We start from the raw sequence: 15,260 nt of genomic DNA, 5'->3' as shown, positions 1-15,260 counted from the left end.
CGTCTCAGGTTCGGTCCTACTGCATAACACCTTGGGCAAGTATCTTCTACTATAGCCCCAGACTGACCAAAAACCTTATGAGTGGATTTATTCAACAGAAACTGAAAAAAAGAACTCGTGTATATACATGTATATGTATGTGTACTCTTGTCCTGATATCATGTGATAATTATAAACTAGCATCTATTGATATACTCTTTTACTCTTTACTCTTTTACTTGTTTCAGTCATTTGACTGTGGCCATGCTGGAGCACCGCCTTTAGTCGAGCAAATCGACCCAAAGACTTATTCTTTGTAAGCCTAGTACTTATTCTATCGGTCTCTTTTGCCAAACCGCTAAGTTATGGGGACGTAAACACACCGGCATTGGTTGTCAAGCGATGTTGGGGGGACAAACACAGAAACACACACACACACACATATATATACATATATACGACAGGCTTCTGTCAGTTTCCGTCTACCAAATCCACTCACAAGGCTTTGGTCAGCCAGAGGCTATAGTAGAAGACACTTGCCCAAGGTGCCACGCAGTGGGACTGAACCCGGAACCATGTGGTTAGTAAGCAAGCTATTTACCACACCTCCACTTTTATGCCTATATATTGATTAAATTACTTTGATTGTCTAGATGCTGTCTCAGTTTATTTTTCTTTCACAATGATATCTTACCTTCTCCCACATGATGACACTGGTACTTATTAAACACATTCCTTGTCATTTATGCCTGTTATACTTTCAGACCTCACTGGTGCTGTTTCAACATTTTCCTCAGCAAACCAAATTACATCTCAGTCTTCAAGTCAATGACACATCCTCACCACTCACTTCATTGGTACAAAGCCTACTGGTAGTACTTGCAGAATCGGTAAGCTTTATTTTAATCCAACATTTCCTTCTATTGTATGTTGTGGACCACAAGTATATATGAATATGTGTGTGCATATGCATAAGTATAAGCAGTGTGTGTGTGTGTGTGCGCATGTGTCATCATCGGTGCAATATGAACTGCAAATATGTAAGCTGTGTGTGTATGTGTTTATATAGAGAGAAACAGAAAGATATATATTTCATTTTTGGATTTGGTTTGCAAGATTCTTTATGTGAGTTCGTGTGTTGAAGCATATTCTGTTGTGTCTGGTGAGAGTCATTCTCTTTTAGTGCCCTTATAATTTAACACACTTACCAGTAAAATTTCCACTCGTTTACTTATTTATTTTTCTAAAATTTTTGTTGCGTCTTGCAACCTTTTGAATAGTTTACTGAAAAGGTTGCAAGACACAACGAAAATTTTAGAAAAATAAAGAAGGATATAAGTGGAAATTTTACTGGTGAGTGTGTTAAATTATAAGGCACTAAAAGAGAATGACTCTCTCCAGATATATGAGGGAGAAATAGATTCATGTTTGTATCTGTGTGTATGTATGTTTCTTGGTAGAAACAATTTTTTTTTTTAATTAATATCATCATCATCTATTTGACAGTGAAGCTAAAAGGACTATGCTACTCCATCCTGACACCTGTTTAAAGGGATTCTGTTATTTTTTTCCCAACTAACTGTTGAGAAGTGGGATAAAAATGTGACCCTGTTTTACTTCTTTTCTTGTCAGTAGTGGGACTATCATGCCTAATCTATCAAAATTTTTCTTTTCAGCACTGTAGTTCCGAAACCGTCCTGCTTGCAGGTACTGCCTATTCCATGATGCTAAATTCTCTGCCTTGTAGTCCTGTTACTATCTGCAGTCTCTTCTGGAGTAGTTTGACCATCTTAAGTAAGTGGGCATTGCTTTCTCATCCTTTAACATTATCCTTATAATTGTCACTATTATTGTAATCGCAATTTTTATCATCACTTTACTAATATAGTTAACAGTGTATTTCCATCTCTTTGTCCATCACCAAAACTTATAATCATTTTAATGATTCTGCTGATCCACCTCCCCCATATAAAGGTGATAGTAATTGTTTCAAATTTTGGCATAAGGTTGGTAGTTTTAGTGGAGAATTAAGTTGATTACATCAACCCCAGTGTTCCACTGGGACTTATTTTGTTGACCCTGAAAGGATGAAAGGCAAAGACAAACTTGGTGAGATTTGAACTCAGAACATAATGAGCCAAAAGATATGCCAACCTCCTAATGATTCTGCCAGCTCTCTGCCTTTTGTTGGATATTGATAATAATAACAATAACCTTTGAACAAAAATTAAGCATAGAAAATCTTGTTTGAAATTATTAAAAATTTCTAGAATTAACTTTTGTGTTATATATTTGATCTGAATTTTTAAAATATTTTCATTTTTTTTGTTATCTTAGATCAGCACAAAAAATTTTTAAACTGGGAGCAAATCTTGAGAAACAGTGTAGACTTTGAGAAGAAGTCTCCTCACATTGGTGCAATTCGTAGCGACAAATTTGGATGTCTCTCTCTCGTCCGTGGTTTCATTTCTTCTACTGAGAATCCTTTTCTTTTGCTAGAGGAACATATTGAGGGAACCAACATGAATGTCCCTCTAATTATGAGATTGTTCTTTACCATTTATAAAATGTGCAAAACCATCTCACTAGACTACCACAGTTTCAACTTACTACACATCTGGTACAGCAGGTAACACAACATTTCATTTTATTACATACTTAATATTGCAAATAACATGGTATTTTATCTTACAGGTCCCCTTACGTTTAACACAGATTAATTTCCTATCAATGAATGGTTTGTCCACATTATTCCCTAATGAGTATAGGGCAGGTTTCCCAGTTTCTCTGGCATATATATTTCTCCCTGGATGGGATGCTCGTCTCTTGCAGCATTACTCATTTTTATCAGCCAAGTGGACTGGAGCAAACTGAAAGGAAGTGTTTTGCTCAAGAACACAATGCATCGCACAGTCCAAAAACTAAAACTCTTTTTACTCTTTTACTTGTTTCAGTCATTTGACTGTGGCCATGCTGGAGCACCGCCTTTAGTCGAGCAAATCGATCCCAGGACATATTCTTTGTAAGCCTAGTACTTATTCTATCGGTCACTTTTGCCTATATCGACAACTTGCTGGAGGATACTGGTATGGAAAGGGTACAGGAGCTGAGGACCATTATGGAAGATCGAGATGAAAGGGGGGAAAATGTGTGGAAATGGTCTTGGGGCAACCTATGGGATGACCTAGATGAGATAAATGAGATTTTTTAAAGAGCATTGTAGTTCACTTGAAGCATTGTAAGATTCCCTTTTTCTATATAATTTTTTATTTTATTCAAATTTCACTTTCCTTTTTCTTTTCTTTAATTTGAGGGTTTTCAATTTTAATATAGAATTTTCTTCTTTTTTTTTCTTCTCTCTTAGGTATTTGAGACTTCTTCCTGAACTCTATATTAAGAACTCATCTGGTTTCTCCCAAGAAAATCGAGAGAAACTTGAAAGCCAATCTCTGGAGTTAATATGGTTGCATTGGGACAGCCCAGTTGAAGGTGTGTCAGAGACTGTTTCCAATATATTCCACATCATGTGTCAAATTTGGCATGTAGAGCGCAGTCTTGGCAGTCAAGATGGTAATGCTTTGCCACAAAAACTGCTTCAGAGGTTGATTACATTACCTTGGTATGTGAAAGGGAAATATAAGTTGATGAGTTCTCTGCTTCAGTTTTTGGAATACAACAATGTAAGTAAATTATTCTCCTTAAATTTCACCTCAGCAATCTTTTTTCCTTTGAGGTCTGAGTTATCTCAGAACACCATCACACATCTTGAAAATGTATATAAAATACAATTGACTAATGACGTGATTTACCTGAGACGTTCGAAATTGTAGATGATCAAATGGAAATTGTAGTTGGATACCTGTGCCGGTGGCACATAAAAAGCACCATCTAAACATGGCCGATGCCAGCGCCGCTTTGACTGGCTTCCATGCATATAAGAGCACCAACCGATCGTGGTCGTTGCCAGCCTCCCCTGGCACGTAAAAAGCACCCACTACACTCATGGAGTGGTTGGCGTTAGGAAGGGCATCCAGCTGTAGAAACACTGCCAGATCAGACTGGAGCCTGGTGGAGCCATCTGGTTTGCCAGTCCTTAGTCAAATCGTCCAACCCATGCTAGCATGGAATACGGACATTAAACGATGATGATGATGATGTTATGTAACATATTTACCAGTCAAAGATACAGTTTACATTCAATAGAGCAGTGCTTCTCAAACTATCTGTTGCGGCATACTGGCAGTTTTCTTTTCCAATGTGCCAGGGACCAGTAATATTTCTTAGTAATATTAATTTATACCGGAAACTATATATATAATGGTTTTTCTTGCAAAGGAGCCTTCTCTTTCATCGCTACCTGGTGGTTACTGCCCGTTGATGAGGGACAACAATCCCGAAACTAGTTCGAGCGTATCACTCAGGCTTGCGAGGAAGGGATGGCCTCCCTTTGCAAATACTCCAAGGACACAGATATTGTGTCTAAAGCCAGCTAGAGACGAAGATCTCTTGGGGCTATAAAGCTACAGTAACACCCCCTCCCCAATGTGGTTAGCCATGATAAGATGGCTTCTATACTTTACAATATATATATAATGAATATAATAAAAGTTGACAATTTATTTTGTAAACAACTAATACAATATTACATAAGCTGAAAAGTTGTTTACTGCAGTGCATAAGGTGAAATTACTGAAATTATGCTATTGTTTCCTTCTTTTCTGGAAACTCACAGAGTACCAGTCTGCTGACCACCACTTTGAGTAGCATTGCAATAGAGGACCATATTTCTAACCATACTATAAAACCAGTTTTTTTGTTAAAACCCCATGTGACTAACAATCAAAGAATCACAATTCTGACTGAGTTGAACATGATTACATTTTGGTGCAACCAGATCCACAAATATTCTCTGAATAAGCATGTCTATATATCAGTCAGTATTAGAATAAATCAAGCAGCCTGAGCAAATTTATATAATGTGCCAGTACCACGTAAAGAACACCTGTGTTGATGCTACATAAAAACCGCTTGTGCTGGTACCACATAAAAAGTACCCATGCCAGTGCCACAGAGAAAGCACCCATCACACTCTGTAAAATGGTTGGCATTAGGAAGGGTGGCCAGCCATAGAAATCATATCAAAACAGACATGGAGCCTGAGCAGCTCTTCAACTGGCCAGCACCTGTCAAAGCATCCAACTCATGCCAGCATAGAAAACAGATGTAAAATGACATTGATAATGATGATGTTAATAATGACCGTAGAACATGAATTATTTTTGATTCCAAACAAATACCATCTGTTTGAAAACGTCCATGCTCAAGATAATAATCTGATGTTAGAAACTTTTTTCAATTTATATTCTAAATGCTAAATTAAATTAATATTCTATTGAAACACTCCAAATTCTTGTTTATTTTCATGATTTATTGAAGGTTAGAACAATTAACTTGTAATTTATGAAACTAAAACAATTGTCAAAAGAGTTCATATGATATGAGTATATTTCTGGCCTTGTACGAGAAAACTTTTTTCCGTCGAGGGCTTATATACCCCATTATTAGCCTATTTTCGTTAGTCACTGTGTGGTGATTGATTATAGGCTTTAAGATTATGAAATACTATCATTATTATTGTTATTATTGTTGTTGTTGTTGTTGTTATAATTGTATATATACATATATATGTATATATATATTATGCATATAATTACATATTCATTTTTCATTTGTGGTGATGGTGGTTATTATGATGATAAATACATTGAAAGATATTTTTTACATTATATTTCAGGCATTCTCTAACCTGGAAGAAGTGAAATCACAGTTGGTTATGTGTATGGCTACGAATCATCTGGTAACTTCTGCCAGCGAGGTTTACCGTGTTTACATGACCAAACTTGCTCTGTGAGTCTTTTGTAAGGACATTTTGCCACTGACTGCAGTCTAATATCTTACTTTTGAATTCTGTGTGTGTGTGTGTGTGTGTGTGTGCATATGTCTGTCAGATGGTGGTGGTGCTGCTGCACAATTATACATGCATACACATTGTAGCACACATCCAGTCATTAAACTAATGAGCAATGATCCACTCATTAAGGGTGGATCATTGCCAATTAGTTTAATGACAAACAATTTCCTTCCCTTCACCTTCTAACATTCAGATTACTTTTTCAAATCTAATGCTTATTTATTAACACTGTTTTGAATTAATCATGCTTTGAGATTTTGATGATGTGTTTGTTTAATTTTAAAATGACATTGCAGGGAAGTTGTGAGAGGCCTAATCAGTCAGTTTGAACACAAAACAGGTAGATTATTTGGGCCAGATATGGCCCGTTTGAATGCTAAAGGGTTAACTCTCCTATTGCCATTGCATGGTCTCTGATCTTTCAAAATAGCTTTCTGTGTACCTTCTATACCCATATAGGCGCAGGAGTGGCTGTGTGGTAAGTAGCTTGCTTTCCAATCACATGGTTCCAGGTTCAGTCTCGTTGTGTGGCACCTTGGGCAAGTTCTTCCACTATAGCCTCGGGCTGACCAAAGCCTTGTGAGTGGATTTGGTAGAAAGAAACTGAAAGAAGCCTGTTGTATATATGTGTATGTATGCATGTGTATATGTTTGTGTGTCTGTGTTTGTCACCCCAACATCGCTCAACAACCGATGCTGGTGTGTTTATGTCCTCCGTAACTTAGCGGTTCGGCAAAAGAGACCGATAGAATAAGTACTAGGCTTACAAAGAATAAGTCCTGGGGTCGATTTGCTCAACTAAAGGTGGTGCTCCAGCATGGCCGCAGTCAAATGACTGAAACAAGTAAAAGAGTATATAACTTACTTGTTTCTCCTCTTTCCATTCCCATAGAAAGTATTTCACTTCCCAACCCTTGCAATAAATACTTCACTCTCTAGTGAAGTTCCTCTCCAGAGTTACAACACTCTGATATTCACTCTGACCTATGCACATCTTGAAAATATAGCTTTCAGTGTGTTTAAACTGAACATTAGCCATATCGATCTCACTATTCGGGAAAGGTTAAGGCTGTTGTTTTTTGGAGTTTCTAAGCCATGTGGTTACAGGTTTCATCCCACTGGTGTGTGTTACAACAAGCAAGTGTCTATCTTTATATCCTTGGTCTTATATGCCCTGTAAGTGAAATTTGTTGGGCAGAAGTTGTTTAGAAGCCCATCATATATATATAAGGAGAGTTTACAAAAAAAACAAAAGACGAAGACAGGTGGTGTACAAAAGAAACAGATATATTAGTATAACGCTCAGGAATAGAAAAAAGTCTTTTATGTTTCGAGCCTACGCTCTTCTACAGAAAGGGACACAGAAAAAAACAAGGAGGGAAAAAAATGTGTGTAGTGGCTAATGATCTATATATATAGTTGATGTTAGGAAAGTTATCTAACCATAGAAACCATGCCAAATCAGACTGGAATCTGATGCAGTCTTCCAGCTTGCCAGCCCTGATCAACCACCCAACCTATGCCAGCATGGACAACAGACATTAAATGATGATGATGATGATGATGATGATATATAAAACTCTAAGAACATAAATAATAAATGACTGTGGCCTTTAAACAGTGAACTAGATGAACATATTTCTACACTTCCCCAACCAGAACATATTGTTGGCCGGTGGATGTAATTACACACGCACACACACATACATCTAATTGTAGGGAGAAGTGGGGCAAGCGATATTTGAAGGATAAATGTATGGAAAAGGAGAATTTAAAAAAAAGTTCCGTATCTATTTGTCTGTCTGCCTGCCTGCCTGCCTACCTACATACCTGTCTATAAGAATGTGTGTGTGAGTATGTGCATGTATACATATAAGGAAAACTTGGTATAGAAATATAAAATTGGGTAATTTAAAAAAAAAAGAGTAAGGTAGTGATGTGTCTGTCTTTTTTTTGTCTTCACACAGACAGATGCCTACTAAATCTTTAGCATGCTTAGGCACATCATGTCACCATATGAGTTTTCTCACCTATAGCTGCAGTCACATTGTGTCATATTGAGAAGGGAGAAAACTTGTAAGATGACATGATTCACCTACAATGTGCTAAAGGTTAATTTAATACTGTTTCAATTGTATTCACCAAGTTTTATTACAGCCCAGCATATATTCTGCAATATTAGTAATGTTTTATTCATTTTTTCCTATATAACTGGCACAAATTTTGTTCAAGCATGTAACAAATAGGTACACATTATTGACAAGCTGCAAAAATGGTGAAATGCATTTGATGTTCCCATAAGTTACTGCTGTGATGATGTTTGATTTACTTATATATATATATATATATATTGTGTTTTTAACACAGCTTGTCTATGAAGAGATTTTCTCTCAGACAAAAACCGCAGCAGCATGCCTTTCTTCAGTGTATATACATTTAGTATTATACACTGGTGGATGTTTTAATTTAATACTGTTTCATTTGCATTCACTGAGATTTTTTGACTGTATTTCATTGTTTAAATAGCCATATGGAAACACCCTTGTAAGCCCAATCCAGTTGTGATAGAATTATGATAGTAGTGGGCAATATGGGTGGTGGTAATAGCAGTAAGGCAGTAGTAGACTGAGTAGTAGCAGAGGCGATGGTTGTGGACAGTGTGGTGATGGTAGTAGTTGGGGCAATGGTGGTGGAGCTGGTGGTAGTAGAGACAACAGTTTTGTTGAGTGAGGTGATAACAGAAGTACTAGTTGTTGTGGGAGGTAGCGGTTAACAGAATGAAGCTGTATCTCTCATGAAGATACCAGTAAAAAAATTTACTAAGTGTATAATATATTAGTTTGTGCTTCATTATCAAACCAGTTTACACAAATTATGGTATTTCTTCCTATGTATACACTTACCTTTTTTTTTTCAAATTTATTGAATTGATCCAGTATGTATTTTTTGCGACCAGTGCTGAAGGTGTGGCTCTGTGAATAGGGGTAAGTTTGGCTGTGTGGTTAAGGAGTTTGCTTCCTAACCACATGGTTTCAAGTTCGGTCTCACTGCCTGGTACCTTGGGCAAGTGTCTTGTGAGTAGATTTTGCTGAGAGAAACTGAAAGAAGCTTGTTGTGTGTGTGTGTGTGTGTGTTTGAGAGAGAGAGAGACAGACAGAGAATATGCTTATGTCTCTTTGCCTTATGTGATAGTCATAAATGAGTGTCACTGTCATAGAAGCAGTGTCATTCATTTCCAATATTCTGTGAAAACCTACCTGGTTATGGGGAAATGTTACTTTACTTGGAAACAGGTGAGGGTTGGCAACAGGAAGGGCATCTGGCCATAGAATATCTGCCTCCATAAGTCTCATCAGAACCCATGCAAGCATGGGAAAGTGATCATTAAAATGATGACGATGATGCACTGTTAATTTTGTTTGTTCTTTTGACCAGGTGCAAAGATGCTGTGAGTATCTGGGACCAAGACTGGAGAAACACACTCCTTGATGGCCTTGCTAATGAAGATGAGTAAGTATCACCCAGGTACTCAGCTTGACTCAATCTGTAAACATGAACTCTAATTGTTTTTCAATTTACTGAACGAAATTCTGAATAGATATTTATTGGTATTTTTTTTTCTTTTCTTTTACACCATTAGGCTGGTAAAACGTAATATCTGCCATTACTGGTTGCCGTCCACTCTGAAGTTCATCCCTCAGTGTGGTCAACATCTCAGCATGTTGCTGACCGGAGCTTTGAGTCCTTCCAAACATCCACAGCTGGATCTTTGTCATAAGCTGGATCTTCAATCAAAGTGGAGTCATCCTGAACTACTACACATTTGGATTATGGTCTCTCTGACAATGAGAAATCTCTCTGGTTCCATTGAATGGGTATGTATCCTCTCTCTTTCGTTTCTTGTTTTAATCAGTTACAAACAAGCAAAACTTGATGATGTATTTTTGTTTGGGAAGGGACACAGGAAAGTTCCATTGCAATTTTGAATTTCTGCATTTCTGTATTTTCATTAAGCTTGTCTCATTTTTCTCTCATCTTATTTTGAACCTAAAGAACATAGACATATTGTTGAAATATTGTTTAGAATTTCAATAAACAGTTGATCTGTATTTTATTACATATCCCATTATACTCTTCTAATTGTTTATTTACCTTTGTGAAGTGTTATATCAATAATGGAAATATCAATTTATAAAGTTTAAGGCAGCAAGTTCACAGTATCATTAGCACACCAGACAAACTATTTATTGGTATTTCTTCCAGCTTTACATTCTAAGTTTAACTCATATATGCCCATAAAAAAATGAAGTCTTAAAATTTCAATGTATTTAGATAAACTGTTACGGTAAGCTTTCATAATCTGGAAGAGAAGGACAGTATGCAACTGTTAGGTATGGATGTCAGCTACCTACTGAATATTTCGTATGCTCAGTCAGATGTTTCCCGGCAAGTTCATGTCCAAACAAGTAGGGGCAGGTTTTGCATTGCAAAAAGGCAACCAGGGGTTTATATGGGTTTTAAATTCCTTTTAGGTTGTCTCTGTCTTCCATTTGGAGTTGATAAAATAAGTACCAGTTGAGCACTGGTGTCAGTGTTATTGAATGGTCCCCTTCCCCAGAATTTCAGGCCTTGTGCCTATAATAGAAAGAGTCATTATTATTATTGTCACATACTGAGTTGAAATTCTGCTGAGGTTGACTTTGTCTTTCATCCTTTTGTAGATGATAAATATGTACCAGTTGATCAAGGAATTGATGTAATCAACTTGTCCCCTCCCCGAGAGTTTCAGGTGATATGCCTATAGTAGAAAGAATTATTATTTTTGTTGGTTTATCCAAGCATTATGATTAGTAGAAATGATAGGATTTGGACTTAAAATCTTACCAGAGTTGACTTTATTCCCCATAACTCTTGCGTTGGTAAGATGAGTACCAGTTTACTACTGGGGTTAATTCGGTGCCTTGTATACACGTGATGTTATATTTCAGCAAATACATGATGTTACACCAAAACAGAAAATCTATATTGCTTGGCACAGCCTTCCAGCTTGCCAGCCCAGTCAAACCATCCAACCCATGCCAGCATGGACAACAAGTGTTAAATGATGATGATGATGATGCATGCATATATATAGGTGTGTGTGTGTGTGTGTGTGTGTGCATATGTTTATGCAGTATATAATGATGATGATGATTATGACCTTGCTTTTTAGATCTATGAAAATCTGCAATATAGCTAGAATCCAAATCAATTTGATACATAATGTTTTTAACAGCTGCAGATTCTGCTAGTTTAGTCAATATGTTTGAGTATTTCTAGCTGAGAAAGAAGTGTGTGTGTGTGTGTGTGTGCATGCATGCATGCGTGTATGTATGTGTTCAGTAATGAATCAGCCTCTTGTGAAGGTTTCTATGGTCAATGTAATACGGAATAAATGACTCCATCCTTTATGAGGAATAACGTGTTTGACCTTTCTCCTCCTTAATTAGTCACGACTGACTCTTAAAAACTGATAATGACTGGACAGAAGGTTGTGTATTTTGTAGGAAGGTCATAGTTGGCTAAAATTTACTCCTGTACAGGCACGAGAATGGATGTGTGGTTTAGGAGTTTGCTCCCTAACCATCTGGTCATGGGTTCAATCCTACTACATGGCATCTTGGACAAATGTCTTCTACTACTATCCCTAGGCTAACCAAAGCCTTCTGAGTGGATTTTGGTAGTCAGAAACTGTACAAAGGCCATAATAGATGTGTATATGTGTGTATATATATAATATATATGTGTGTGTGTGTGTATATATATATGTATATATATATGAATTTTTTGCGTAATGAGATAAAAAAACCAAGGCTGTATAGATATTAGAGCATTTATAGATAGAAGGTCTTACAGCTGTTTCTAGGATATTAATTGATAATATCCTAGAAACAGCTGTAAGACCTTCTATCTATAAATGCTCTAATATCTATACAGCTTTGGTTTTTTTATCTCATTATGCAAAAAATTCATATATACACACGCTGACAAAGAACCAACGTTGAACCCTTTATTCGCAATATTACAAAATCTGGAACTTAACTATGGTCTGTCTATAGCACTTATTCAGCATTACCTAACACCCTTGGGTCTCAATAACACCATTATCTCTTAATATATATATATATATATATATATATATATATATATATCTGCATGTATGTATATTACTATGCATGTACGTGTGTGTGTGCATGTATGTGTGTATGTGCGTATGAATATTAATATTCTGTGTTTCTCCAAGAAATCATTGACCTGCATTTGGTGATGGTGATATTTCCTTGCAAACAAATCATGGAATTGCTTTATGCTTTTGAAGATGAGTGGAATGGAAACTCCTTTACTTGAAAAACAGGTAAACATTAGTGACAAGAAGAGGGCATTTGGCTGTAAAAGGAATGTCTCATCTAATCATCTAATGTAAAATTGAATGAACAGGCATGACTAATACCTATTTTGTTAATGCCAGAAGGTCGGAAGGTAAAGTTAATTCCAGTGGAATTGTGAGATATAAACTCAAAATGTAAATCAACATCATCATCATTTAATGTCCACTTTTCCATGCTTATATGGATCAGACAGAATTTGTTGAGATAAATTTTCTACAGCCAGATGCTCTTCCTGTCACTAACCTTCATCTGTTTCCAAGTAACATTTCCCCATAGCCAGGCTTGTTTTTCATGGAAGAGCAGAAACAACTTCGCTTGGAGGAGGATTTACAAGCTTACAAGGGTTTACAAGTGATGTCTAGACAGGTGTATGCACACGCATATGACGGGCTTCTTTCAGTTTCCATCCACTCACAAGTCTTTGGTCAGTCTGTAGCTGTAGTTGCCTCATAGTGGGACTGTGCCCAGGATCATATGGTTGTGAACTAAGCTCCTTAACAACACAACCATGTCTACACCAATAAACATGATATTTACCACAGCCCTTTGTTATTTTTGCCATATATACTTTAATCCTCTCGCCTTTAAACTGGCCATATCTGGCCAGTTTTGTGTTCAAACCTACTAGGTCTAGCCTCTCACATCTACCCAACAATATCATCATCATCATCATCCTCGTCATCCTTTAACGTCTTCTTTCCATGCTAGCATGGGTTGGACAATTTGTCTGAGGACTGGCAAACCAGATGGCTGCGCCAGGCTCCAATCTGATCTGGCAGAGTTTCTACAGCTGGATGCCCTTCCTAACGCCAACCACTCCGAGAGTGTAGTGGGTGCTTTTACATGCCACCCGGACGAGGGCCAGTCTGGTGGTACTGGCAATGTCCACGCTCGAAATGGTGTTTTTTATGTGCCACCTGCACAGGAGTCAGTCCAGACCTCGCTTGAATGTTTTGTTTACGTGCCAGTAAGGCAACACTGGTAACGATCATGCTCAAATGGTGCTTTTTACGTGCCCACCACCACAGAATTATTCTAAAAATATACAATCACATCATTGAAATCTTGAAGCTATGAGATATTGCATGATTAATGCAAAGCAATGTGAATAAATAAGCATTTCATTTGAAAATAATTTGAGTGCTAAATGGTTAATTCAAGATCAAGTGCTTTATGATGATTTTTCATGCTGAAGCAGAGGTTAGCATTGCAGGGCCCTATGACAATCTTCAGCATTTTGCCATATCTTCTATACTCCATCCTCATCAATTATTATGTCTTAATTTTCTCCTTCATCATGTTCAGACATGTCTTTCTCAATCCTCTCCATCTTCTACTTAATTTCATATTCATGTGCATCACTCTTCTCAGCCAATCTCCTTTGTCCTTCTTCAGCAATTAAATTCAAAAGACACAAGGCCAGCAATTCAGAGAGGAGTGGGTAAGCCAATTAAATCAATTCCAGTACTTGGTTGGTACTGCATTGTATCAAGCCTGGAAGGGCGAAAGGCAAAGTTCCCCTCAGCAAGATTTGAACACAGTATATAAAGAGCCAAAACAAATAATGCAAGGCATTTTTTCTGGTACCATTTTTGTTGTAGTAGTGGTAGTGGTAGTAGAGGAGGTGGTGGTGGTGGTGGTGATTACAGCAGCAACAACTATTAATATTATTAATGGCACAGGAGTGGCTGTGTGGTAAGTAGCTTGTTTACCAACCACATGGTTCCGGGTTCAGTCCCACTGCATGGCACCTTGGGCAAGTATCTTCTACTATAGCCTCGGGCCGACCAAAGCCTTGTGAGTGGATTTGGTAGACGGAAACTGAAAGAAGCCCGTCGTATATATATATATATATATATATATATATATATATGTGCGTTTGTGTGTCTGTGTTTGTCCCCCTAGCATTGCTTGACAACCAATGCTGGTGTGCTTATGTCCCCGTTACTTAGCGGTTCGGCAAAAAGAGACCGATAGAATAAGTACTGGGCTTACAAAAGAATAAGTCCTGGGGTCGAGTTGCTCGATTAAAGGCGGTGCTCCAGCATGGCCGCAGTCAAATGACTGAAACAAGTAAAGGAGTATTCTAATTGGCTTGCCCCTCCTCTCAAATTGCTGGCCTTGTGCCAAAATAAAAAAGATCATTATTATTGTTGTTGAGACTCTATCACCCACTTAAGAAAGGTCAAAGAGGAAGTCAGTATTCAACGATCTGAAGTGGCCTCCAAGTGGACAGACTTAAAGACATCAAATCTTTTATCTTTTACCCTATTCTTCTATAGACATGTTGACTTTAATTCTTTTTGCTGTCTCATTTTCTAATTTTAGTAATTTATTCTATGTATTTTCTCATGTACAGAAATATTTGGTTGTTCTTTTTTGTTTTCCTACAAAACCCTGAATTTTACCCATCTAAAGTATATATATGTATATAGTATAAGAAAAGACATTAGTTGAAAAGGTACAGGTGTGTTTGTATGGTTAAGAAGCTCACATTGCAACCACATGGTTTTGGGTTCAATCCCACAGCACAGCACTTGGGCAAATTATATGTATACATACCTGAGCACACACACACACACAGTAGGGCAATAGTGGAAGACACTTGCTCAAGGTCTGCACAATAGGATTGAACCCAAGACCTCATGGTTAAGAAACTAGCTTCTTAAATACATGTACATACCTGTACCTTGTCAACTAATGTTTTTTTAATACTATATACATATATACACATACACATATATATGTGTGTGTGTGTGTATGTGTATATACCGTATTTTAACGTGTATAAGGAACACCCTAATTTTTGGGGCTTAAAATTTGGAAAAAGGTTTTGTGAAAGATTATAATACTATCCGTGTATAAGAAACTCCCATATTTTT

The 15,260-nt window shown here is 37.2% G+C and overlaps 1 protein-coding gene across 1 annotated transcript in view; it reads left to right on the top strand.

The window, feature by feature from the left end:
* Window positions 1–15,260, top strand: part of LOC115210784 (thyroid adenoma-associated protein homolog) — a 112,302-nt gene that overhangs the window by 47,740 nt on the left and 49,302 nt on the right. The window contains exons 6-12 of the mRNA XM_029779511.2: window positions 744–869; window positions 1,656–1,773; window positions 2,317–2,608; window positions 3,344–3,659; window positions 5,774–5,886; window positions 9,386–9,460; window positions 9,591–9,825. Coding sequence (XP_029635371.1) covers window positions 744–869; window positions 1,656–1,773; window positions 2,317–2,608; window positions 3,344–3,659; window positions 5,774–5,886; window positions 9,386–9,460; window positions 9,591–9,825 — 1,275 coding nt within the window. The remainder of the gene's footprint in view (window positions 1–743; window positions 870–1,655; window positions 1,774–2,316; window positions 2,609–3,343; window positions 3,660–5,773; window positions 5,887–9,385; window positions 9,461–9,590; window positions 9,826–15,260) is intronic.

Source organism: Octopus sinensis, linkage group LG4 (genome assembly GCF_006345805.1).
Source record: "Octopus sinensis linkage group LG4, ASM634580v1, whole genome shotgun sequence".
NCBI classification, from domain to species: domain Eukaryota; kingdom Metazoa; phylum Mollusca; class Cephalopoda; order Octopoda; family Octopodidae; genus Octopus; species Octopus sinensis.
The sequence above is the reverse complement of the archived record's forward strand: the minus strand, read 5'-3'. Positions and strand labels throughout refer to the sequence as shown.